General features: G+C 39.5%; 1 protein-coding gene across 5 annotated transcripts in view; it reads left to right on the plus strand.

Moving 5' to 3' along the window:
* plxna1b (plexin A1b) overlaps nt 1–24,635 on the plus strand; it is a 211,740-nt gene that overhangs the window by 164,311 nt on the left and 22,794 nt on the right. For all 5 annotated transcript variants that reach the window (XM_007554216.2, XM_007554219.2, XM_007554218.2 and 2 more), the window contains exons 14-20: nt 3,539–3,668; nt 3,796–3,932; nt 8,836–9,003; nt 13,355–13,448; nt 16,369–16,599; nt 18,722–18,865; nt 20,729–20,963. In XM_007554216.2, the coding sequence (XP_007554278.1) occupies nt 3,539–3,668; nt 3,796–3,932; nt 8,836–9,003; nt 13,355–13,448; nt 16,369–16,599; nt 18,722–18,865; nt 20,729–20,963 (1,139 nt within the window). The remainder of the gene's footprint in view (nt 1–3,538; nt 3,669–3,795; nt 3,933–8,835; nt 9,004–13,354; nt 13,449–16,368; nt 16,600–18,721; nt 18,866–20,728; nt 20,964–24,635) is intronic.

Below are 24,635 nucleotides of genomic sequence, written 5' to 3' on the forward strand. Positions count from 1 at the left end.
TAGATTAGCATTCAGTATTTCTAGCTATAAATTAGGCTGAACAGTCTTTGTCTTGAATAGGGACCAGAGGCAACATCACACTGTGTATGAGATGCAGCAAAATAAGTGTTACTTAGTTCTTCAGTTAATAAAGTATTGACAATGTTTTAAAACAAGTAAGAAAAAAAAGACATGACCGACAGGTTAAACTATTCTTAAATATATTAGAAATTGTTGTGTTTAGCTTTACTAGCTGTGACCATCAGTCTCCTTATGTTTTCTATTTAAAGATGTATTGTTTTTTTGTTGGGTTTTTTTTTGTGCTCGGAAGTACAATTTTCTAAGTTTCCAGTCGAACATATGACAAAATCCTAATTCCATCTGGGAAGCTCCGAGCTTGTAGACTAACCCAAAGTTTATTTTCTAATATACCTGCCAAGCATAAGTTAGAGATGATGGTCGATATACATTGCTTCCGTACAAAGCTCTGTCAGATATATCTCAAATATCTTTAACGTCTTCTTTTTGTACATTAATGTGTAAAACAGAGAAAAACATTATTTTGTCCAGGAGGAGTAAATGCTGCAAGTCAATGATTCGATGCAATCTGCTGAGTTTCCTCAGAGAACTTTTTGAACTCATTTGAATAATTAACTGAGTTTAATGTACTGTTTGATAACTAGGATTATTTGGATTGCATGTGTGATTGAATTAACTTTTTTTTTTTGTAAAATACCTTGAGAGGACATTTATTGTGAATTGGCTCTATACAAATAAACCGAATTGATTTATTTTTGGCTTTTAATATTAATAGTGGTGCCTCAATGATTGGCTAATTCCACTGTTTTCCATCTTGCAGTTAATAATTGAGGTTTGATGCATTTCTCTGCTCTGAGTTTTGTTTTCCAAGTCGAATCAAAGCAAAATACAAGATAAAATCAACTATTAATCTCATTCAAAGGAAATCCCTAGTCAGATTAACTCAGAAAAACAATATAAAGTGCAAAAAAATTAAACGGGCTTTGGAAAATAGACTAGAAACACAAAAAGACAAGAAAAGACTATGTACATAATTGAATTAATACTGGAGGTGAATGTAATAGATGTGAGGTTATTTCATAAATCCTTCTTGCAGATGGATGACAACAGAGTACGCCTAACAATTTTAGAGCAGTGAGTATGCAAAACTCTGCATTAATAGCATTTTGTACACTGAGGATGTATCAATCTGCCCCTGGAAGAGCTGCCCACAGCCTCCACCGTCTGTAGACTAAAGTGAGACTTCCAGACGATTGCCAACATTTTCTACTCCAGCAGGATTTGGGTGTGATATAACTCCAAAAGATTAAAACACTCCAAATTTGCTACATGCAAATTTGCTATATGCAAATTTGCATGTAGCAAATTTGGAGTGTTTTGAGAGTCTTTTGGCTAATTTGTGTAAAATTAGCCAGAAGTAAGTTTTGCAACTTTTGTGGTCCCATCTCAATTTTTACTACTTTCACTTATAATAATACTCGCAAAATTAGTATTATTTCCTCAGTAACAGCATCTATGTCGAAGAGTGTTATCCGAGTGATCAGCTAGTGGTTAGATCTAATGTGTCCACTGATCTTTAAAATAGAAGATATTTTTTACCAATTAGGGCAAAGCGTAAAATGATCCAATTTCAGTCACCAGCTGATTACTGGGTCCATCTGTAGTTTAACCGTTTCAGCTCTGTGATGCTGCAAATCTGCTACAGCGCCACGCTAAAGATGAGGAGGGCGTGGCAGGCAGTTAGCCTGTCATCCTAATTATAAGTGATGTTAGCCATATGGAGCCATTAGTGGCCTGATTTCACTCGATGTTCCTGTAACCCCATCAGATCTGGAGTGGAGTGTTTAGGACTGACAGCACAGGTCAAAGGTCAGTGTCTTGAAAAAAGAGGGGCGGAGGGGGTCCTCAAACAGCTTGGTAAAAATGTGAACACATTGTTCTCACTACCGCTCTTCATCCTTTTTGTTTCTGCCGGCACTTGTCATCCGCCTTTCACCTGGTCTCGGTTTCTTTGATTGAACTGAAGGAAATGGAACTTCGTCATTCGTCTCAGTCATTAAACATTGACAAAGCTGTGGTTTGTCAATATGTGTCATATTGTGACACATATTGTAATGTCTCACAATATGATAGGTTTCACTCTCTACTATTTTACATTTCAACGTATAATCTAAATGAGGTGCCTTTTAAGTACTTAAATGCTAGCTCGTCTTCTGCGCAGCCCTGCTGCGGCTGGAGCCACGTTTCTGACTGAGAGATGTCCGGCATTTTAATCGCGGCCCCGTGTCATACCAGGAGACCTGGGAATAAATGAAAGGGAAAGTAAAAACAATTGCATCGGAATGCGAAATTCATTGTTGCCGCCGCGCCGTGGTTGCTATGGCCACCTGCAGGGAAGGAAGGAAGCAGCAGAGTTAACAACTTATCCCAGGGTGGGGAAGCTGAGGAGATGTGTAAGATATGAGCACGTTCAATTAATCAGCCTCTCTCTCTTTAATGTTCTCTCTCCTTCCTTTCTGAGCTCTCTCTCTCTCTCTCTCTCTGGTCTGCACTCTCGTCCTCTCGCTCTGTCTCATTCGTTCGCTCTGGCTAATTAACAGTCAACTGTGTCTCCAGTGGCTGAAACATGAAGTTTGTGTGTATGTGATGTGCGTGCATGCGTGCGTGCGTGCGTGCGTGTGTGTGTGTGTCCCTGCAGGCTGCACCACCACTCTTCTCGTTGCTCGATAATTTCTCCAGTGGATTTTCATTTGGCCAGCCAGCGCCCAAGGCCGTGCGCTCTGCTTACGGTTCTACAGTATGAGCTAATGCAGGCTTAGTGTACACAGGAGCAGAGAAAACGCTTCCATTTCAAATGAGATTTTAAATGTTTTTTTTGTTTCTGAACATTCGTTGTTCAATGAAGGACATGCTGTAGCTACAGGACAGACAGATTTTAGACTCACATTAGGAAAAGCAGTTTTTCTGTTCAGAACATCATTAAGTTCGCCTGAGCATCTCCTTGTATTTTTCTTTCCCAACATCTTTTTTTTGTGGCAAGCTTTTCTAAAACAGCTTCTGAACTAAAGCAGTTTCCATCAGGAAAACTTTTCCCTTTCGCTGCCGTCCTTCGCTCCTTGTATGTAAAGCCCCATAACACACTGCTGCCTAAGTAGGAAAGACACTTTTAGGTGAAAATAAATAATGCGAGTAATTTGAATTATGTTATATTTATGCATTAACATTTTCAGATTAATTGCATGCGTTGGTGCGTTATCTTTTGTGAGAAAGACAAATAAATGAAACTTGCATTTCTTAACAGGCCTCTAAGAGTTCTTTTCAAAAGTGACAATAAGTCATCTATTCACTTTTATCTATTATTTATACTTGCAAATGTTCTTTTCAAAATGCACCAACAACTACATACACTGCTGGTCTTGAAGTTTTTCAACACTCATTTTACTTCTGCCGACTCTCCACAAACTGAACCGCTGTCTTTAAGAAACCACTTTAACGCCGCTGTGTTTTCCATCTCTTCTAGGATAGTGTGTCGACTGCTCGATGCGACGGGTTACAGAGTGCAGGAGGCTCAGGTGGAGGTCTGCGTGGGGGAACAACCCTGCATCAACCCCGAATACAAAACTGTTTCATCCAAGGCCTTCACCTTTGTGGCAAGTGTTTCTAATTAAAAAAACCAGCTATGACAAGAGTTTCTACGCTGATTTTGTAATTGCATTTGACAGCCATGTAAAAAGCACAGTTTTTCCTGACCCGTTTATCCTCCGCCCCCTTCATTAGTCTCCGTATTTTTCCCGCGTCCATCCCTCCGCCGGGCCTCTGTCTGGAGGAACGAGGATCACCATCGAAGGCAGCCATCTTAATGCAGGGAGCGCTGTGATTGTGAGGATCGGCCTTCACCAGTGCACTTTTGAAAGGTAACAATAATCATTATGTTTAAAATGCATTTGTTGTGATTTTGTTTCTGAACTGTTGCCAATCATTGTTTGTTTCACATCACAAATTTTGAGATGCTTTACTTTTAGTCGACGCAACATTGTTGCATTACTAAAGGGAATGTAGTCTATCAATTAAACCTCTCTTTTTTTATCAACAATGATGTACACGTATCTTGACTGTTGCAAGATTTTGAAATCAAAAGTAGCTAAGGTTACTTAGCTACTTAGCCAAACAATTTGGTGTTTTCAAATTGTTTTGGTTGGAGTTAGAGATGCAAGCTGGATTCACCTCGTCTCAGCTTTACTCGCCCTGACCGGCGACCTTCTGGTTGAAATTTCAAAAATCCGAATAGGGAACTGTCTCCAGGCATTAGCAGTTCATGCCAACAGTACCGTAATTTATCTATTTATTAGTATCGGTAAATCTGAGGAACCACAAAGATGTAAGAACCTATTTTTAAAATTAAAATCTATTAAACTACAATGTGCCTACTGTTCATTCTGACTGCCAGTGAGAGCAAGAGTGGGATTTTTGACCCTGTATTCTGACGCAAACGCAGCTCGTGAGCGACAGATACCAACAGCAATCGACAGTTTGCATTTTCAGTGTCTCACGACTCACAGGAGTCGAAATCTGTTGATTGCGGAATCCCAGGAGGGGGGGAGTGCTCCTAACACACATGTAATATATATTTTAATGGATAAGATGGATTATTGTTTTAATATTCTTTCTCCAAACATACTTCTATAACTGAACAATACCTACAGACGTCTCAAAATGTGTTAAACTGTTTGGCCCATTGCACTGCAACACCAACATGTATTTACATCCCCATTTGAAGGAGTACATGTTGGAAAACAGGCTTTTTTGAGCCAGTATTCCAGTATTTGTGATTAAATACTGAGAATGTTTAATCACAAAGTCCAGATTAGGTGACAATTTCAGAAGAGTCAACAACAACTTAGTATGCCATGAACATCTATCTGCCTGTGATACTATAATGACCAAAATTTTACATGTGCAAATGATTGGAGCTTTGTCATGATGACACAACTGATGCTTTATGTAAAGCTCAGTGTTTTCGCGGTGGCTCTGTCTGCATTCCACCACACAATCTTGGATGAGCTTGACAGACATGCAATGTTGATAATATATTATCAGATTTACCCTGAAAATTGTACTTTGATATGCACACTTAAGTGTTAAGGTTACATCCCTAAGTTGAGCTAAGTGTGTTCAGTGCTGGATGGTGAATGTCACACTAAATTTGTTCCATTTGTGTGACTTTGTAACATTAGAACATTTTCAGCATTAATGCCTGTTTTATACTTAAATCTCATTATTTCTCAATTAATAACACTGGGGAGTTTTGTCCAGGTCCTGGTTCTAGTAAACAGGTGAACAGAAGGTAAAATGGGTTAGCTACAACAGGCCAATGAGAGTCAAAAGGCCGGTGCTCAACTGTTAATTTGCATTTGCATGGCTCCCAGCAACTTCATTTAAATACGAAAACCTCTGCTAGGCTCAAGGGGCGGGGGGTGATAGGGGAACACGGACACACAGAGTTTTTGACCATTCTTGGCAGTGCTCTACAATTTTCCACTCTGACAAAAACCTCTTGCCGATAGCCCTCAATCTCCAGGCGCACGGCAGAACTAGGTGTCAATAGCTGTCGAAAATCCCACTTTTCATGCAGTGATCTTAAGTAGACAACAGACATTTCGAACGTAGAATATCAAAATTGCTGTTTCTTTTTTTAAGCTTTCTATCCCTCTCTGTCATCACACATGATGGATTTGGAAATGCTGGCGGTCTTTTGGAAATCTTAATTAAAGGACTTGCATTCTCTCAGGAATACACATGCCTGAGAGAATGCAATGCAATGGTTGTTTTGATTGATGGTTTGATTGATGGTTGTTTTAATAATTGTAGCTCTAGCTGCACTAACTGCGGTAATAGCTCACATGACATGCTCTCTCACACATACCTTTAAACATTTCTTATGGATCACAGAGAAATCAAAATTGGCTGAGATTGATACCTGCAAATCAATCGTTTTACCAAAAAATTAAATAAAAACTGCTGTCAGATAGTGACCACAAAATTCTGATCAGCAATCTCTAGTTATTTGGTTTTTTTTCTCATGTTTCTTCTTAGCCAATAACTAATGTGTTTGCTTCATCTCTATTGGTTAGATTCAATCCAGTTTCCATTCTCTCCCTTTATTTGAAGTGTGCCATAATTATGTATTGGCAGTTTCTGGTTACTGTTTGTGATTTGCAGCAGGTCTGAGGAATGCAGCGCCTAAGATGATGACCTGCAGGACTGTAATTCACAGCAATTTTGAGAATGATAGTGCAGCGTTCTCAGAGGAAACTGATATCATGTGAAAGGCTTAAGTGTGAAGCCCTCGTTTTGTCAGAAATATGACTATAATTTGAAAGGAATGATGTGGTTGCGAATGATTGCAGCAACAAATGTAGCTTGTGCCGAACCCTAGTCCTCATATATATATATATATATATATATATATTTTTAGAAATGGTTGTTTTGATTGATTATTTAGTTCACAGAGTCTGCAATCAGTTTCATATTTATATTTTCGTGCTTGACTAAGATGTGCCAGGGTTACACAAGAGGACGTAAATTCAGTTATATATGACCCTTATATAACTGAATAAAAATATTTAACAATTTTTATTTTATTTGGCAAACCGGTAAGACCATGTAGTTAGAAATAAAAAAAAAGAAACTTTTAATCGCTCAGAAAATTATTCCTACTGTATATTTTTAGAGCCAGTTCTTTTTCCACATGTGTTTTGAAAGTTGCTTCCTTCTCTGATGCAACAAGTGACGGGTAGAATTAATGAGCTTGGATCCTTCAAGATTTTTTAAGCACATCAAAAGAAAAAGTGGAAGCCAATTTAAAGCTCTGTAGCACATCACCAGAAAGGTGAGTATAATAGTCTTGGCCTTTCATTCACTGAGCAGCAATAACCTTTATGGCCAAAGTAATGACCTGGTTGAGTCTATCTTTTTAATGCGTCTTTGTATTCAGTGGGGCCTTTGCTTTAATCAAAGCCTATTTACCCCGAGTCACTCATCCTCTTATCTCCCCGTGCAAACCCCCGTTTTTTTTCCTCCTCCTTTTTTTTTTCCTTCCCATATCCTCTCTTGGCTTCTTTTGTGTGGCAGCAACCTTGTCAAAAAAAAATACGTTCGCCGCACCACAGGCGCTCTCGACTTCGACGACGTTGTGAAAGTGGTTGTCATGGAAACACAGCACCAGAGGAATGTGGAAAATCTTTTCCATTTCTTCTTCTTTTTTTTTCTTTTTAATTGTCCTTCAATTTCATCCCCTGCTCTGTCTCCTCTCGGTCTGAAGACGTGGTCGTTGTTGGAATTGGTCCCTCCCCAGGGAGGCAGCAGCAGCAACATGTTCAACAAAGCCGCCCGATAACCCAGATTTTTGGTCAGCTGCCCAAATCTTGCCCTAGAAAACTGCAAGTTGCCAAGAACTGGCTCCAGGAATTTGCTTTCACACCTCTTCTTCTCTTCCATCTTCGTTTTACTTTCACAGCGGATCTTGAGGGAAGAGTTGTGTATGGATCGGCTTGCTCCCTCTGTGATCAGATTTGCTCCAGGACATTGTACAAGCATCTGCAGGAAAACTGAAGGACTTAAACAGATTATTGATTCACTTACAGAGACGTAGAAAAGTATTCATACCCCTACTTATACACACATGCATTCACGCAACTTTTCCATATTTTGTCTTGTTACTACCATAAACTTAAGTGAGTTTTATTTGACCAAATAAGTGCATAATTATGACAATTTCAGATTTGCAGAATGAAAAAGATGGTTCTACATGATTTTTTTAAATTTTATAAGCAAAAATGAAAATTGCGCAGCATTCATTCAGCATTCTGATTCAATAAATATTAGGACTACTTTTCAACTCGATCACAGTAAAATGTGTTCAGCTGTGCCTCTACTAGCTTTGCACATATACAAACTGAAAAATGTGTCTTCATTGCAAAACAACTCCAGGTCTATTAGGCTAGCTGGGGAGATAATTTCAAGTTTCATCATAGATTCTCATTTGGCGTAAAACGTGGTTTTTGTCTGAGTCGTTGTAACATATGAATATGCTTTGGTCTGAACAACTAGAACTGGATTACGCTGGATTTTATTAACGGTTTTAGTGAAACAGGTCTAATTAATTTGGACGCTGCATCTTTTTTCATAAATAAGCCGTGTGTCATTTTCTTTCCTCTGTAATACTATTAACTACTTTGTTGGTCTATAACCAAATAATTCTCATAAAGTGAAATGGAGCTTATGGTTATGATGTGGTAAAATGTGTGAAAATGTCAAAATGCTTTTAGAGTAAAGATGTGCAGAATTTTACTCTAAATGCGTATATTCAAACTCATAAAATCTTTGCCAATGATGCCCAAACTTACTGTTACAAAGCCGTTGCATGAAGTTTCTCAGCTGGCTGTAGCTGGTTGTGTGTCCGTCAGGGAGAGGGTTACATCACTCTAGGAGACGACCAGCTACATCAGCTTTTTCAGATCTGTTAGCCAGAAGAAGCACAGGAGGGGAGGGAGAGTCGGTTAAGAACTTCACCACATTGTGGTTTTAGCTCTCAGTCAAAGATATTTGCCTTGTGGATCAGTAATTCCCAGCAAGAAGTTGTACGTGCGCCTCTGCTATTTTATCATGTCTCATAAATCACTTATGAGCTATTTTAAAGATACATTGTTTTTTTTTTTTGTTTTGTTTTGTTTTTTCCCAGTCTGAGTCCTTGGAGCAATAAGTTGAACCTTCATCTCATCTCTCTCTCTCCATCTTGTCCCGTTCCTTCTCATCCAGGCGGAGCAACAAGGAGATTGTGTGTGTGACGCCGGCGGGGCAGTCCCCGACGCCCACTCCGGTCATGGTGGACATCAACTTTGCAGAGCTGAGGAACCCAGAGGTCAAGTTCAACTACACGGACGATCCCACCATCCTCAAGATCGAGCCTGACTGGAGCATCGCCAGGTACGGCAGCCTTTCCGCAACGCTTCTTGAAATTCAACCTTATGAAGTGATTGCCACAGTTTAGAGGAAATTTAAAACGGGTTTGATTGTCGTTAGTAAATGCCGCGATCCGAATGACCCTCTCCGGTTTCCGTATGGCTGAATCTTGCTCTGACGTTGAATAAATTAGCATCATATTTGATGTTTTGTTATCTATAATTTACATCTGTACAGTGTTTTCATCTCCGATTCCGCTTGATGTGGTGTCCGTCTGCAGAACACACACAAAAAGGCTCGATACATTATTAATCCTTTGAGGTGGTTAGACCTCCGGTTAAGACTCTTTTTTTAAAGGAGCGCAGCCGTCCTAACTCAAACAACGAACTCTCCGCGAAGCGTGATGAATGTTTTATTTTGCCTGCACATTCCCCGTCTGGTTCTCAAAGAAAAGCAAAGTTTCCCTCTCCATCGTCACCCTCATTTCTCTTTCTTAAAGCGTGATATTTATTCTGTTTATGTTTCAAAAGTAAACCTTTGAGAGCAGAACAGGGGTAAAAAGAGGCTCCTGAAGCAGCACACTGCTGACTGATGAGCTGAAACAGAGATGTATCTGTAAATATTTCTTGACTTATTGAAATCAGCCTGCATAGCCACAGGAAGATTTTCCTCCGCAAAACTCAAGCTGCCACGGAGAAGAGGGGAAGAAAACCAAAGCTGGGAGCCTTCACATCCTAATGGGCTCTCATGCATGACCTAGAAACTCCTCCGCTGTTCGGTTCTGAAGGGACACCAACACACTTTCAACTCTCTGGTTATTTTTAAAGCTCTACGGAGTTCCAGGAAGTTCTGCATTTTCTTTAATTCCTTCTAGACTTTCAAAAATGCTGCAATCGCAGAAGTAAGTATTCAGAAATGCTAAGCAAAAGATTGAAACGATGGTGAGTTTCAGAGAGAAACTAATTGGTTTCTTGTTGAATAAAGTCCAGATTTGGTGCTGTTCAAAAAATTTAATGTATCTAGAAGTTTTCCAATTTTATTTAGTTGTATCAAAACACTTCAGTTTATTTTATTTGGATTTTATATAATAGACAAACCATCAGGAAGTAGTGAAGAATTGTAACTTTGGGGGAAAGAGATATGTGAGTTTCAAAATGTTCTCATCAAATGTGACTAGCATTTTTGTCTCTGCAGAAGAAAAGCATATGATGCTGTCTAGTATGGTTTACCATTTGTATGGTGTGTTAGTGTGATGTTGGTTTTCTGCTATGTAGATTATTTGGTATGTAGGCCAAGAAGATTCATTTTTGTTTTCATCAAAATCAATCAATCAAATTTTATTTCTGTAGCATGTTTCAGCAGCAAGGCATTTCAAGGTGCTTTACAAAATTAAAAAACTAAATAAAAACAGCATGTGACAATGAACAATGAAAACATGTGACTGGAGCACATTTTTTATGCATTTACTTTGTAACTTAGGTGGCTTGTGGCAAAACGCAAGTGAGACTTTCTTATGAAATGATTCTTCTTTAAAAGGGCTAACCTCTTGTCAACATATTGTCACACCTGAGCTGTGGATCTCTGCAGCACCTCCAGAGTTACCACAGGCCTCTTGGCTGCTTTTCTGGTTAACGCTCGTCTCGTCATTTTCACTGTCTTAGTAGGTTTGCAGTTGTGCTACGCTTCTTCCGTTTTCAGGGGTTGGATTAAACGGTGTGAGATGTTCAAAGCTCGGTGTTTTGTTTTATGAACTAACCATGCTCTAAATGACCTGTCTGATGTGTTCCTGGGCCTCTAACAAATCTCCGAATGCAAAGGCATGCCGCAGTTTTTTTTTTTTTTTAAGTAATTTTAAGCCTGTGGACAAATTCAATTAATTCCAATCCTTTTAAAAGGCACTTTAGTATTTAACTCCACCCTGACTGCTGTTCCAAGTCCCATTTTTCCCACTTCAAACATCGTGTCAAGTGTAGCACTCATCGTCTGCGTTGTCACAGGGGGCTGAGGTGAAAATAAAAGCGTTTAAAAACTCTGCAGGGAAACAAACACATCACAAGAAATGGGTGTGAAAGGATGAGGAATCTTAAAAGGAGCGAACTGAGGGGTGAGGGTTAGAAAGAAGAATAAAGCAAAAGCTACAACCTTGAGGGAAATGACCTCAGTGCTTGATTTGAGTTTGTTGTTTTATGTATTTATTTATTTATTTATTTATTTTTTACTTTGTGCACCCAGGAGAAGGAGGTACATGGTTCACCTGACCAATCAGGCTTTTTTTTTTTTTTTCTAGAATGCTGATTTTGTCACGATTTCTCCTTTGGCCACTGTGTATTTCTGGGGAGATGCACTGGCTTTTTTTTTTTTTTCTTCAGGAAAAAGCATCCTTCAACTGAAAGCAGTGGCTCTGTAGTCATTATACACCATAATGGTGTCTTACTAAAAAATTGCATAAAGCTGCGGTTTGTAACATTTATAAAAGCATGTTACTCACATATCTGTTAAAACTGTCACTATGTCTTTACAGTGACTCATATGAGGCATATAATCTGTGGAAAAAAAATAATAAAAATCTCCTCCCGGTGCTCCTTTTGCCATCTGCAGAAACACTCCAATAGAGGTCAGAAATAACCAATCAGAGCCAGGAGGAGGGACTTAGGGCTGTCAATCATGCGCTAAAACCCTCCTCCGCACGGCGCACTCAAGCTTAAGATTGCTAGTTGGCTGCAGCTGTGGTAATACCGGAGAAACAACCCAACCTTACTGGAAAACTGTTTATCTATAGCTGCAGTGGAGCAGAGATCAAGGGGAAGGCTATGAGCAGCGGGTACACCAAGGTGATTTACACCGCTAAGCCCTCCACCTGACTTTGATGTATTTCTGCAGCTGGCTGTGGAATCACAGAGAGAAAACAGAGGAACTTGGTTTTGTTTAACAGTCCTACTACAACTTTAAAGTAATCCTGCACATTCTGGAAGCGTCTGGCATTTGACGCAGGTATTTCCCAGATATTTGAAAGCCTGACCTGACCCCTTTTGAAAAATCTGTCATCGATTCTTAGTGAAACATAAACTTTAAAGGGAAGTATAGAATTTTGACAAGTGTTGCCTGTCAGAGTTTTGTTATATCGATACATGTGTGTTTACCTCGCTGTTCTCCAGCTGTGGTTTCTATTCTTCCACCAACAAAGCACATAACCACATGTGAAGCGTTCTCATGTGTTCCCTTCCCACCCCAGAAACCACACCGTGTGGCCTCCTGGAAGCCTCTCAGCCTTTTCTTGGCTCAGGTGACGTTCCCCGTCCCGCTTGGTCTCGGTCCATTTCAAGGCCAATTTTACTAAAAGCTGTGCAGTTTAAATCACCTCCCCTCTAATAACAGCTTTGTTTGGCCCAAACTCAACACAGCCGACTCGGAAATTGAGAATAGGCTTGTTGTATGTCTTTATCTTATAATGCTAAGCTGTATGGTTTGAGGGTCTTTATGTAGTGCTGCTGAGAACAAACATACATGATCAGTGAAAAGGTCAAAAACCTTCTTTCACACAATATAAGCTCAGATACAGAACATCTTTTTTTTTTTTTTTTTTTTTTAACAACGGTACTTTGCCTTGTTCGGGAATTGTTTGAGCCAAAGCGTCTTCAGCCACTGCATCATTTTTATACGGCCGTGACTCACATTAGCTCTGGACTTGGGCAAGTTGTGAGCTAACTTAAACAGAATCTGTCAGGAAGCCTCGCGTCAGATAAAGTTCAGCCTCGTGGGCCAGCAGAGGCCGTCGACGAGGCTGCGTGGCGATACGGGCGTCTCGCCCACATTATCGCATGTCCCCGCCGGTCATCATCATATATTCCCATAAAGGTCAAAACTGTGTGTCTTGACACCTTGCGCTTATGTGCATTTCCTATTAAAAATACCAGAATGCAGCGATATTACACTGCTTGTATGTCCTTTGACTGCTGAGATGCAGTGAATGGAGGCCAGAGGCTTCTGCGGTCTGAAATAACTATGTATTCACCTCGTCTTCACCCCTGCCTACATTTGGGTTTAAACAAGCTTTTAACATTCAGATGACGGTTGTAGCATCACACTCATTACAGCAAAAATGGTTTCCATGAATAAGCAGGTGAAAGGCTGCATATTATTGGTGAATTGCCATCTGAAGGGTCCTGCTGGATCCCACAGAGAACAGATTTAGTCACTTTTATCTCTGCATAAAAGCAGCAGGAAAACACAGTGGGAAGCATGAGAGCTTATAAAAATCGTGCTTTTCTTTAGCTGTTGCATAATTGTCATTTTCATGTTTTTTGTTTTTTTCTCCCCGCTTTTAATAAGCTGTTGTTTTTGTTATTGTTTTTTTCTCCATATGTATTTCTTATAGCGGAGGTACAATGCTGACCATAACTGGGACCAACTTGGCCACCATCAAAGAGCCCAAAATGAGAGCCAAGTACGGAGCGGGACAGTCAGAAAATGTGAGTTTCAGTGTCTGCACCTACACTCTTTTTTTCTTTATTATTATTATTATTATTATTATTATTCACAGCACAAAAACAACTACTGATTGAACTTGGTGAGAGAAAAAAATTACACATATTTTTAACAGCACAATAACTGTCTTAATATCAATTTTGATATTAACTTTAAAAAAAACATGTATCTGAATTTAAATTATTGCAACATCAAAATAAAATCATCTTTTAACATATCTGTGCATGTGGTTTAATATTACCAGCTATCGTATTAAGTACACTTTGTTGAACTGGGTTGATGTTGTTCTCCTCATTCAACATATCTCAAAGATGCTGTACTGGTTTGAGATTTGCTGATTTGAGGGCATAGGAGTGCAGTGAACTCAATGCTTTGTTCAAGAAACCAGTTTGAGTTGGTTTGAGCTGTATGACATGGTGCAACACTTACTAAGATGTGGTCATAGTGGTTGGACATGTTGGCAGCAGTACGTGTGGTATGATGGTTAAACATTGCTCAGTTGGAGCCTAAAGTCTCCTAAAAAAGTATTCCCCTCCCCCCCAATTTGATTACACCAGCACCGCCAGCAGCGTGAACATTTTAAACAAAGAATGATAAATCCACGCTTTCATGTTGTCTATGGCAACTTCTGAGCCCTCCTGTTTCAACATTGCTGCTGAAATCAAGTCTTCTCAGACATCTTCTTTCTAGTGTTTGAACTTCCAGTGTTGATAAGGATGAGTAAATTCTAGCCTCAGCTTCCTGTTCTTGGCTGACAGGAGTTTCATTTGATGCGGTCCTCTGCTGTTGTAGCCTGTCAGTTCAAGGTTGGACTTGATGTGGCTCTGACACAGTTTTCCACATACCTTGAATGTAACAAGTGTATGTGAGTTATCTAGATTCTGGGTACCGTGTTTTTTTTGTTTGTTTTTTTACAGGATATCAGATGTTTGTTTTATGCTCTAGACAGGCATCCCAAATCCTTTAAATAGTCTTTTCTTTTTTTTCTCCATTTTGATCCTCGGTGTGAACTTCTGCAAGTCACCATGTCTAGATGCCTAAATGTACTTCTGCCATGTGATTGACCAGGATAATTTTGACTTCTGATTAATATGTGAAGCAAAAAGGGGGCAAAAAAGTACGTTTCTCATTAAAATATGCAGTAACCACAACAATAGTCTTAAACTATATGACAAATTTTCTATAAAACTTTAGTTCATCCTCGGTGAGCAACAAAATTACTGTTTTCAACATTACTTTACAATTAATGTACTTTTTTTTTAATTAAAGAATTGAACTGATATTTTATCAGCTTCTTCAAAGAGATTCTCATTCCTCAGAGGAATATTTTAACCCCAACCTAATTAAGTGCCAACATGGAGGGGGAGGACTGTGGGTAACCCTAGGAAACGGGATTCAGCCTCCATCTCTCCCATTCTTTGGACAATCTAACTGTTAGATTATACATACTCGCTATACACACACTCATAGTCTTGACCTGTCGGTCAAGCTGCCCATTTTCTGTTTGTTTTTGATGTTGAATTTCCTTTTAGCAGTTTAACCTTTGAAATGTCAACTAGCAATAAAGCTGCTCTTGCAAATCCCCCTCTCCTCACCCTTCACCACGGGGCTCAACTAACCTTTTTTTTTCACTCTCTCACGTCAAGCTAAAAGTAAATATATATATATATATATATATATCCCACACTTTCCTTTTGTCCCCCCTACATAACTGCAGAGAGGTGTATTTATTGACCTATAAACACCATTCATCCTAGGTGTTTGCACAAACACACAGATGTTTCAATGTGTGGTGCCTGGCAGACGTTTTCATACCTTTGACCTCCTTTAGTTTGCTACCCTTAAATAAAATCCAACTTGATTTCAGAAGTATCCAAATAACATCATAGAGTCCACCTGTGATTAATCTGAATTTAGATACAGACAACTCTCAAAATTTTCAAGGGGTTTGAAAACTTTTTGGAGGCGTTTTAACAACGTAGGTGAATCTATCCAAAGGTCACTTCTGCCATCCTGTGTTGCCGTTAGCAGCCATGAGCTGACCACTTCAGTTTCCCTCCGTCATTAGGGGCTAATTTGTTCTAAGTGTCGAAACCCACAGGGTATATCCAGATGATATCAACACTGATTACAGCACTGATGTTATTAGGCCGCCTTTTCCTCATTATGTCGTTACAGACACATTTAATCAGTTGCATCACATAACCCTGTTTAAGCCCTTATAACAGAGCTCATGCTTGAGTTAACCTTTTTATTCCCTACTCCAGTGAAACTGCCTCTGAGTAAGAAGTAGGGTTTCTGCTTTATCTCGAAAAGTCTGGATGTTGTTGCGTTTATTATATGCCGAGTCTGAACAGGTACAGCCAAGAGGGCTGAATATGAATAAAAAAAATTTTTAAAAGGATTTCTTTCTTTTATATTGATTCATATGTATATTATGCTCACTTTTGTTGATTTTTAACATTCCAACACTATTCTTTTGCCAGCCCATTCATTATTTTGGCTTAAAGTTTTCTGACAGAAGCTAAAAATAAATTCACATCCATTCAACAATACAAAATTCTTACCTCATTGCTTCTTTTTGCATCTAGACCCTTGTAAACCAGGGTTTTAAACTACATCCACTATTTTTTAACTGTGTCTCACTTATCATACAGATAATACAGTCTATCTGAGGGAAGGTTTTTTGATTTAAATGTTCACAATTATTTAAAACTGTTGAAATTTGCTCCTTACCATTATGTTATAATAATAATCATCATTATAATAAAAAATGTAATTCTCTGTGATCCATAACATGTTACAAATAACTAAAATTTGAAAAGAATGACATGGTGACGTGAAATGGCAAGTGCCTGCTCAAGACATATCTTTATTGTATTGCTATTTCTCCCTGCATTTTAGAACTGCACCGTTCTCAACAACACAGTCATGGTTTGTCTGGCTCCCTCTGTGGCCAAATCGGGCAAAAGCTTCTCTGAGATGGGCACCAGTCCCGACGAGATTGGATTCGTCATGGACGGCGTGCGCTCCGTGCTGGTGATAAACGAGACGTTCAGCTACTACCCAGACCCAGAGTTTGAAACCCTCGGTCCCAAGATGGAGCTGAAGCCCAGCTCACCACTCATACTCAAGGTAAGTTGCTTTGTGTTCACGGCACTTATCTGTTACAGCCTTCTCTCTGTCGAACTCTTTTTTATTTTTTATTCTCCTGCTAAATGATGTGTCTATTTTTTTCCTCCATTTTTCCTCTGTGTCCCTTCCCAGTCAACGCCTCTGTGCGTTTTTTCCCTCCTTTATCCCTTCATGCCTCATCTTTCCCCGTTTTATGTCGGCTTTCACTGTTTACCTGAAATGTGTGAGAGGAATGTGAATGCATGGGCTGAGTTTGTTGTGGTTTTACATGAAAGCCGTTTTATATTGAAGGTTGCTCTCTGAAGCTGAGGCACAAATGTCTCCACACACCAGGAGTTCAGGACAAAAGAAGGTTAGCTGAGTGCTAGCACTAAGTCGATGCACAGGAAGGGTTGCATTAGTAGATTGTAGGATTCCTGTAATGTGTGTACACGTCAAGTGTTCAACAATTAATCTCGTAAATGGGCTGAATTTTTTTTTTTTATTACTATTTCTTCAATTCGGCTAATAAGCTGCTGATGATTGTTTGAAATCATTTGCTTTTCGCCATCTGTCTTTCAGCACGGCTCACTTTTAAACGTGGCTCAACCTTGAAGGATATTTCTCCACCTGTTTTTTCTCCAGTGGGGGTTGAAGACCTTTAAGGGAAAAAAAAAAAGATGTTTAAACCGTTCCTTTCAAATCAGGTGCAAAGCAAGTCATGTTTTTAAAGTGGGTCCATGTGTTGCGAAGGCACCTGCTCAGATTTTTATCTAGAAACATCTGAAGACAGACTTCACAGCCGTGTTTACTATGAACCGCAGAGGCAGCGTGCATTTGTATACTGTGTGCATTTGTCCCACCCACCCACTCTGTCTAATGACACCCCCCACACCCCCAACCCCACTTCCTCACCCCTGAACTTCAAAGCCTTTCAGAAGCGAGAGGGAAATTATCATGCAATTTCATAGGAAACTAAAGCCTCTTTTTCCTTCAAATCAGGGAGGGGTTTAGGAAATGAAGACTAGCAACGCTCTCCTATACATATTTAAATATTATACCATGGTGACAAATTTTGATTGTGGTAAGAACTTTCAGAAGTGCACCAAAAATTTAATCCAGTAAATATTTTCTGGGAAAGCTTCTGTGTTTTTTGTTTGTTTGTCTTTTGGAAGGAGGGAGCAGATTTCTCTCTCTCTCTCTCTCTCTCTCTCTCTCTGCAAAACAAATTAATAGTATATATGAAGAAAAAATGACTTAAGGTGGAAAGAAAGCAATCTGCATTCAGTAAATTTCACCAACAGTTCTTTAAATCCAATAGCTGACTGGATTCCCCTTCCCCCTATAATTATTATATGTAATAATGTATTTAAAGCATTTATTTATTTCTGTTAATGTAGGTGATTATAACTTATGGCTGATGGAAGTGCTAATTTCTCCCTCATTAAAGGTGAATATTGTATAAAACCTATAAAAAATATGTTTAATAAGAAAATATTCTGGCTCCAGTGACCATGTAGTCTCCATGGCCAGTTGGAAACTACAATCTCAGACACCCTCCACAAGGGGGCGTAGGTATTTCTACAGAGATTGGTTGTAGAAATACCTACAACTAATCTCTGTAGAGATTGGTTGAGAGTATTGAATCTTGCATTGAGTATTGAATCAATGCGAGATTCAATACTCTCGCATGGAATCCGAGAGTAAAAGTTTAGTGGAAGCAAAATGTAACTTGCTCTTGAGAGCAGCGTGAAGAAAAGTCCATTCAAGAGTTTGGAAAGCATTCACTAGGTGTTGATTTCATCCACAGTCAGAACTTGGCACCAACACATATTGTCAAAAGTACAAAACTACCTGCTTTTATGATTATAGCATAATTGTTTGGTTGTTCAGTAAGCTCATCTGACATAAATCGCATAGCGAACCTGGAAGATCTAAACCCAACAGTGCAGATTAACTCGAGGCAACGTTTAAAGTAAATTCAGCTTTTTGTAAAATTCTCAGCACTATAATGATTCATATAGTCCTCAAAGCTCTCAAAAATGTCTTAATTTTAACATGCTAAAAATTGCAGAGAACCTGTTTATGAATGCTGTTACCCCTGCTATCTGAACTGATGAGCTACTTGTGTGTCTGTTTCCAGGGTCGTAACCTAATTCCTGCAGCTCCAGGAAACTCTAAGCTGAACTACACGGTGCTGATCGGAGAAACGCCCTGCGTCCTCACCGTGTCCGAGAGTCAGCTGCTGTGTGAATCGCCTAATCTGACGGGAGAGCATAAAGTCACAGTAAGTAAACTTTTTAAATGTATTTGGTTTTCCTTACTGTACTAAAGTTACAATAAGTAAGATTTTTAAATTAATTTGATTTCCCCTTTTTTCTTATTTTGACCTTATTTGAGCGAAGCAGAGTGAGCAGCAGATTTTACATATGCAACTGGAAAACAAGCTTTATCCCATCCTGACTTATACTTCCCTCCTGATTAGCAGCTGATATTTCCTATTCCACCATCATGAGTTTTAGTTTAACCGACGGAGCATTCAAGTTTCTTTTTGTCACTTTTATCCGACATCCTCTGCTCAATATGTTCTCAGTTCATCCCCCCTCTGATACGTCAATCCACTTCCTGCCTTTTCATTCATTCATCCAATTCTCTTCTCCCCCATCTATTCGACCCAAATACCTCCAATTACTCTACATTTTATCCTATTCAGATGGCTGCGAGCGCACGAACACACACATCCCCTCTCCCGTAACGTTGGCAGTGCTTGTGGCTGTATTTGTGTCTTAGAGGCTTTTGATCAGTCTGGTTTGGCTGGCATCCTCCCTGGCATTTGCAGAGTGTTGGTATTCAGTGGAAACCAAAAAATGGCTAGCGGGCATGAGAGGTCTTGTGTCTATTTTTACCCTCCATTTCCTATTTCATAGATGTAAGCCTGTTAAAAGGGGGTATGGATTTGGGGGTGAACAGAACATGTTTTGGAGGGAGTGTTTCTCAGGATTTTTTTCATTTCATGTTTGCAGTTTACAGCTGTTTGAAGTATGGTCCAAAATGTCTAGAGTGCAGATATTTCCTCTTCTGGCTGAAATGAAAATATTCTAGTGGAGTTTACGTCTGTCTTTTAGCTTGACCCGGAACAGCTTTGTTTTCCATGTTAGATGCTTAAAGGTTTCCCTGCCTGGATAAAATAAAATAAATCTGGAATACTTTCCTAGAGACACATTTTCCAGGATGGAACATTATTTGAATTTCTGGACTATCTTTATTTCAGATTCTGTTGTCTCAGTCCCGTATCCACCTATCCATACTTCCTTACTTCCTTTTTACTCTGCAACCTTCCTTTCTCCTTTCCTCCTTTTATTTATTTTTTCTTTCTTTATTCCCTTTTTTTCTTTTTTCCTTCTTTTTCTGTTTCTTCCGTCTTTCTTTGTCAGAATTTTAAAGGAAAGAAGGAAAAAGACTCATTTCTTCCTTCATATTCCTGTCTCCCTTTGCTCCTTTTCTAAATGCTGCTTTATATTTGTGTTCTTTCCTTTCTTCCTCCCTTTTCATTCCTTTCCTATTATTTTTCTTCTTCTCCTTCTGTCTTCATTACTCATTTAGGTCCTTTATTTTTTTGCGCCTTATTTCACTTTGATTTTTTTCCCTTGATCCATCACTGCATATGTTCTTCTATTCTGACTTCCTGTTTTTTTTTTACAGTTTCTAATTAAAGCGTGACCTTGAGAAATATTTCATGATTAACATTAGTTTTTTTAACTTTAAAAATTGTCCAAAGATAGATGAGAACTTTGCTGTTTTGAGTTTGGAACAGTCTGTAGTTTGGTCCTGAAAATGTATAGGAAACTTAGTGCTTTGTTAATTTTTGTTGTGCAGCCTTTTGTGTCTTTTTATTTTTAATTTTGTTGGATTTGTATTTCTTGTGCAAGTGTTTCCTGTTGAATAAGCTGCTTTCATCCTGAGTCCATGTGAGGTTCTTAAATGTTGCAGGTTACAGAGCAATAAAAATGCCAATGGCACCTTTTTTTTAAAACGTTTTTTAGAGGTTTCTCATGTCGCTGAATACAAGACACTATTATTGTTCCATCTCCCCCTTTTTTTCAGTCTTTCACAATCTTCCAAAATTTCATTGCCTTAATGTTGTTGCCAGGTCCGCGTCGGAGGCTTCGAGGCTTCACCTGGGACGCTGCAGATCTACTCCGACAGTCTGCTCACGCTGCCTGCCATCATTGGCATCGGGATAGGCGGCGGCCTGCTTCTGTTTGTCATCATTGCGGTTCTGATCGCTTACAAGAGGAAGTCCCGGGATGCCGACCGCACCCTGAAACGACTGCAGCTGCAGATGGATAATCTAGAGTCTAGGGTCGCGCTGGAGTGCAAAGAAGGTGAGTGGTGGGTAAGAGGTGCTTCCCTAAGCCAACTTACTCAATTCTCAACAAACCCAACAACGCTGTCGATGCTGCTGTTCCTCTACCGTGTTCCATCCTTCGAGCTTCCCATCAAAGCTGCACAACATACTATTAACAGTCCCATCAAGTTGTTTGTCTGCTCCCTCTCCCTTGGTCTCCTGCTTTGCTCTCCAAGTCGATGCCAACACTCCCCTGCTGTTCGGTCGCAGCAGTGTGTGTGTGTGTGTGTGTGTGCGCATGTTTACGTGGGTGTTGGTGCGTTTCCAGAGGAGCACTTTGATCTGAGCCAGCCACCAGATGTTGTCTCTCCTCCCCATGAGGGAGCAGCCTGGCTGGCCTTACCATCATCTACACCAAGAAGTGTTGGAAGGGGAGTGGGGGGGGATAGAAAGAGATGGGGCATGGAGGTGGGACAGTAAGGGGTTGTAGGGAAGGAGTGGCTTGGCAACAGCTGAAGCCCAGGGAGGGATCGAATGAAACTTACACACCAGTGCTTTAGCATATATTCATTTGGCAAGAGGCAGCATGGATCCAGGGAGAGGCTGCTGATGCTGGGCTGCTGGCAGAGCAGTGAGAGAAGCAGATGGGGTGAAGGAAAAGGAGAATACTGATAACATGATCATCCCAATATATCTAAAAGAGATCACTCCATTTGTTCCATTGTTTTTGAGAGACTTCAATAAAGCTGCATCATAAATATACAATTTATGCTGCTCTGGTTTTTAGCTGGTTGTTCAAGTATAACTTGGGAAACTGTCCTGATGTTCTTATCAGAATAAAACAAGACACATCGAGAAAAACACCATTTGCAGTTTAATAAAATCAAGCAGATTTATTGCGACGCACTGCTTAAATTTCTGTTTTTATGGAATTACTTTTGTGTTCTTATAGGTCCTGTTATTTTTCGTAATTACCTCCTGTCTTCAGCAAAATGAAATGCCAACTTGTTTCTGTTTCAGAAATCACAAAACTTTACAGAGTAAATAAAGTACTCTGATATTCAGAGATATTTGTTGGCACCCCTGATAAAGACGTTTCAAAAGTCTTAAAATCATTGTTTATTTCAGTTGTATAAGCTCACACAGAAAATTTTTTATCTCACCCTTATTTTGAATACATTGAATTAATAATCTAAAATTTGTCCAACCCAAAGAACTAACAGGTTCAGAAGTTAACTGCATCACATTTTAGTCTCAAATCATGGAGTCTGGATCTTTTGTCTTGATCAGTTCTGGTATCAACTGATACCAGTAATAAAAATGACATTATCAGCAGAGACCGACATTATTGCAGTGGTGAGTTTCTAACTCCAAATAGGAGCTTTAATTGAGTCATAGACATCAAATATTCTTCTGCGCTATGCCGTCTGATGAACGGCTAGAGAAACCGCTAACCAAGGCAGACATAGACATGATATGACAACAGAATCTATTTATAGGACCAGGAAAGTACTGCTGCGTATTTTTGAAAAACTGCCTGGAGGAAGTTGAAACATCAGATTGAGCTTCTCAAACTGCATTAAAAGTGTTTGTTTGGACTGAAGCAGCTCGAGGCTACATGAGCTGATGCATAACACACCTGCAACCTCTGAACAAACTGCCTCAAGACAAGTTGCTAGTGTGGGATGTAAGTAGCAGATTGTGATATATATATTACATTCATCAGCCAGGCTGGTTTTTAAATACAGTAAACACATCAGGCCTCATTTAAAAGACTGTGCTAAAATTGTCTTGTGATGTTGTGAGGCTTCAGCGTTTCATACCCAGAGATTTCCGATGGCCTTTAAAGCAGAGACCCTCAGATAAAGACGTCAACACTTTTTTTTTCTTTGTAGCCACTTCACACCTCTCCTCCTGTCTTGTATTCATTTCCTGCCCTTTAGAAACTACCTGCAATCCCACACACATATACACTCACACAGCGGGTCACGCTGCGATTGGCTGGGGTGTGCCAACAGTAAGTCTACATTCCCCGACCCCGTCTTTTCCCAGCTGTCACTGCTATCTGCGAGAAGAAAGGTGGATGAACGTGGACAAAGTGAAAGATTGAAACGGGGAGCCAGATAAGGGAAAAAAAAAATCCCAGAGGAGGTTGTGAAAAATGTGCGGAATGGAAGAGGCGTTTATAAAGAAAGAGGTTAAATTGGAGACAAAAGCGATACAAGGAGAGGCAAACACAACGAATAACTATTTTTTTTTCTTATTTTACAGCCACAAATTCTATATTCTGAGATTTTGTTTGATGAACCATCACGAAAGAGTTAATTGTGAAGATTGTTTTTTTTTTCAAATGAAAATCTTACTCAGATAAGTCAAATTTAGTGAATTAAATTGCTATGCTGGCGTTATCATTAGCTGCCTATGCTGATCAACTGCGACTCGTACTTTTATCTTTAAAGAAAACTCTGTCAAGAAAAGTTGTTGCCGTGCAAAATGTGTAAGCACTAAACATTAGATGCAGGTATGTGTTCTTTTGGCAGCTTGCTTTTTTTATATACTATAAACATGTTTTCAGAAACGTCAAAATAGGTACCATGAAGTATACATAAAAAGTTCAAACTACAGATTTAAGCAAAGTAAAATCCAACAAAAAAAATATTTTAAACTTTGTATATCATTATATATACACAACTTAATATTCAGGGCAATAAATTAAAGTATAAATGCTTACAAAAAGGAGGTCAATTTAATTGGCTTAGGTAAAAGTGCCAGTCTGTCATTAATTGGATCACACGCTGGCTTCAGAATGGATAGAGCCTCCTGCGACAAGGAAGCATCCACCGCTGTGTGCGCACTAAGATCGCACCAAATCTTTTTGGCCCTGCTCCATGAAGGCCAGATTGGTAGAGTGCACAGCTAATAGTTTTCTTGTTGACAAATTCTCCCATTTGAGTTGTGGATCTTTGCGGCTCCTCCTGAGTTATGCTGAACCTCATTGCAGCTTCTCAGAAAAATACTCTCCTTGCAAAACGCTCCGCCTGAAAATGATTTCACCACCAAACCGATCATTAGTGCGCTTGTCTATTATATTCCACCCGGTGTGGGTATGTCGTATAAAATAGCAAAAAAATATATATATATATGTGAAAGTTTTTTTGTCAAGAGACAAAATGTGAAAAAGTTCAAGGGGCCATGCATGAGAGACTGGGTATTTCAGCACAAAGCGAAGTGGGTGGAAAGCAGAGAGAGAAGTGGAGTACATTGGGAATCTGAAGGGAGGAATGAAAGGAAGATTAAGAGGTAGAAAGGTGACTTTAAAGATGTCACATTGATAGGAGGAGAGAGGGAAAAAGAGAGATGGGGAGGGAAGACAGGGTGACACGAGCCATCTGTTAGTCTGGGCTTTGGTTTATTTGTTTGGATTACGTATCAATGTGTGTGCCGTATTTCAGACGAGGCACACAGACACACAGTTGTCCTAATGCCAGAGTTCCAATATTTTCTCCTCAAGGAGTTTTCTATATAAAACACACTTGAGACAGTTTAACAAAAGTTTGGATACGTTTGAGAGATTTTTTTACCCCCTGTTAAAAAGAGTCGAGTTCAATGAATGGGGTCAGAGCACACGCTGTCCGGGAGCTGAGAATGTGTACAAACACTGACATGCTTTCACATAAATCATCTGGGTGCAAGAGTGTGTGTTTAGCTG

The sequence above is a fragment of the Poecilia formosa genome, unplaced genomic scaffold (assembly GCF_000485575.1).
Source record: "Poecilia formosa unplaced genomic scaffold, Poecilia_formosa-5.1.2 Scaffold62, whole genome shotgun sequence".
Classification (NCBI taxonomy): domain Eukaryota; kingdom Metazoa; phylum Chordata; class Actinopteri; order Cyprinodontiformes; family Poeciliidae; genus Poecilia; species Poecilia formosa.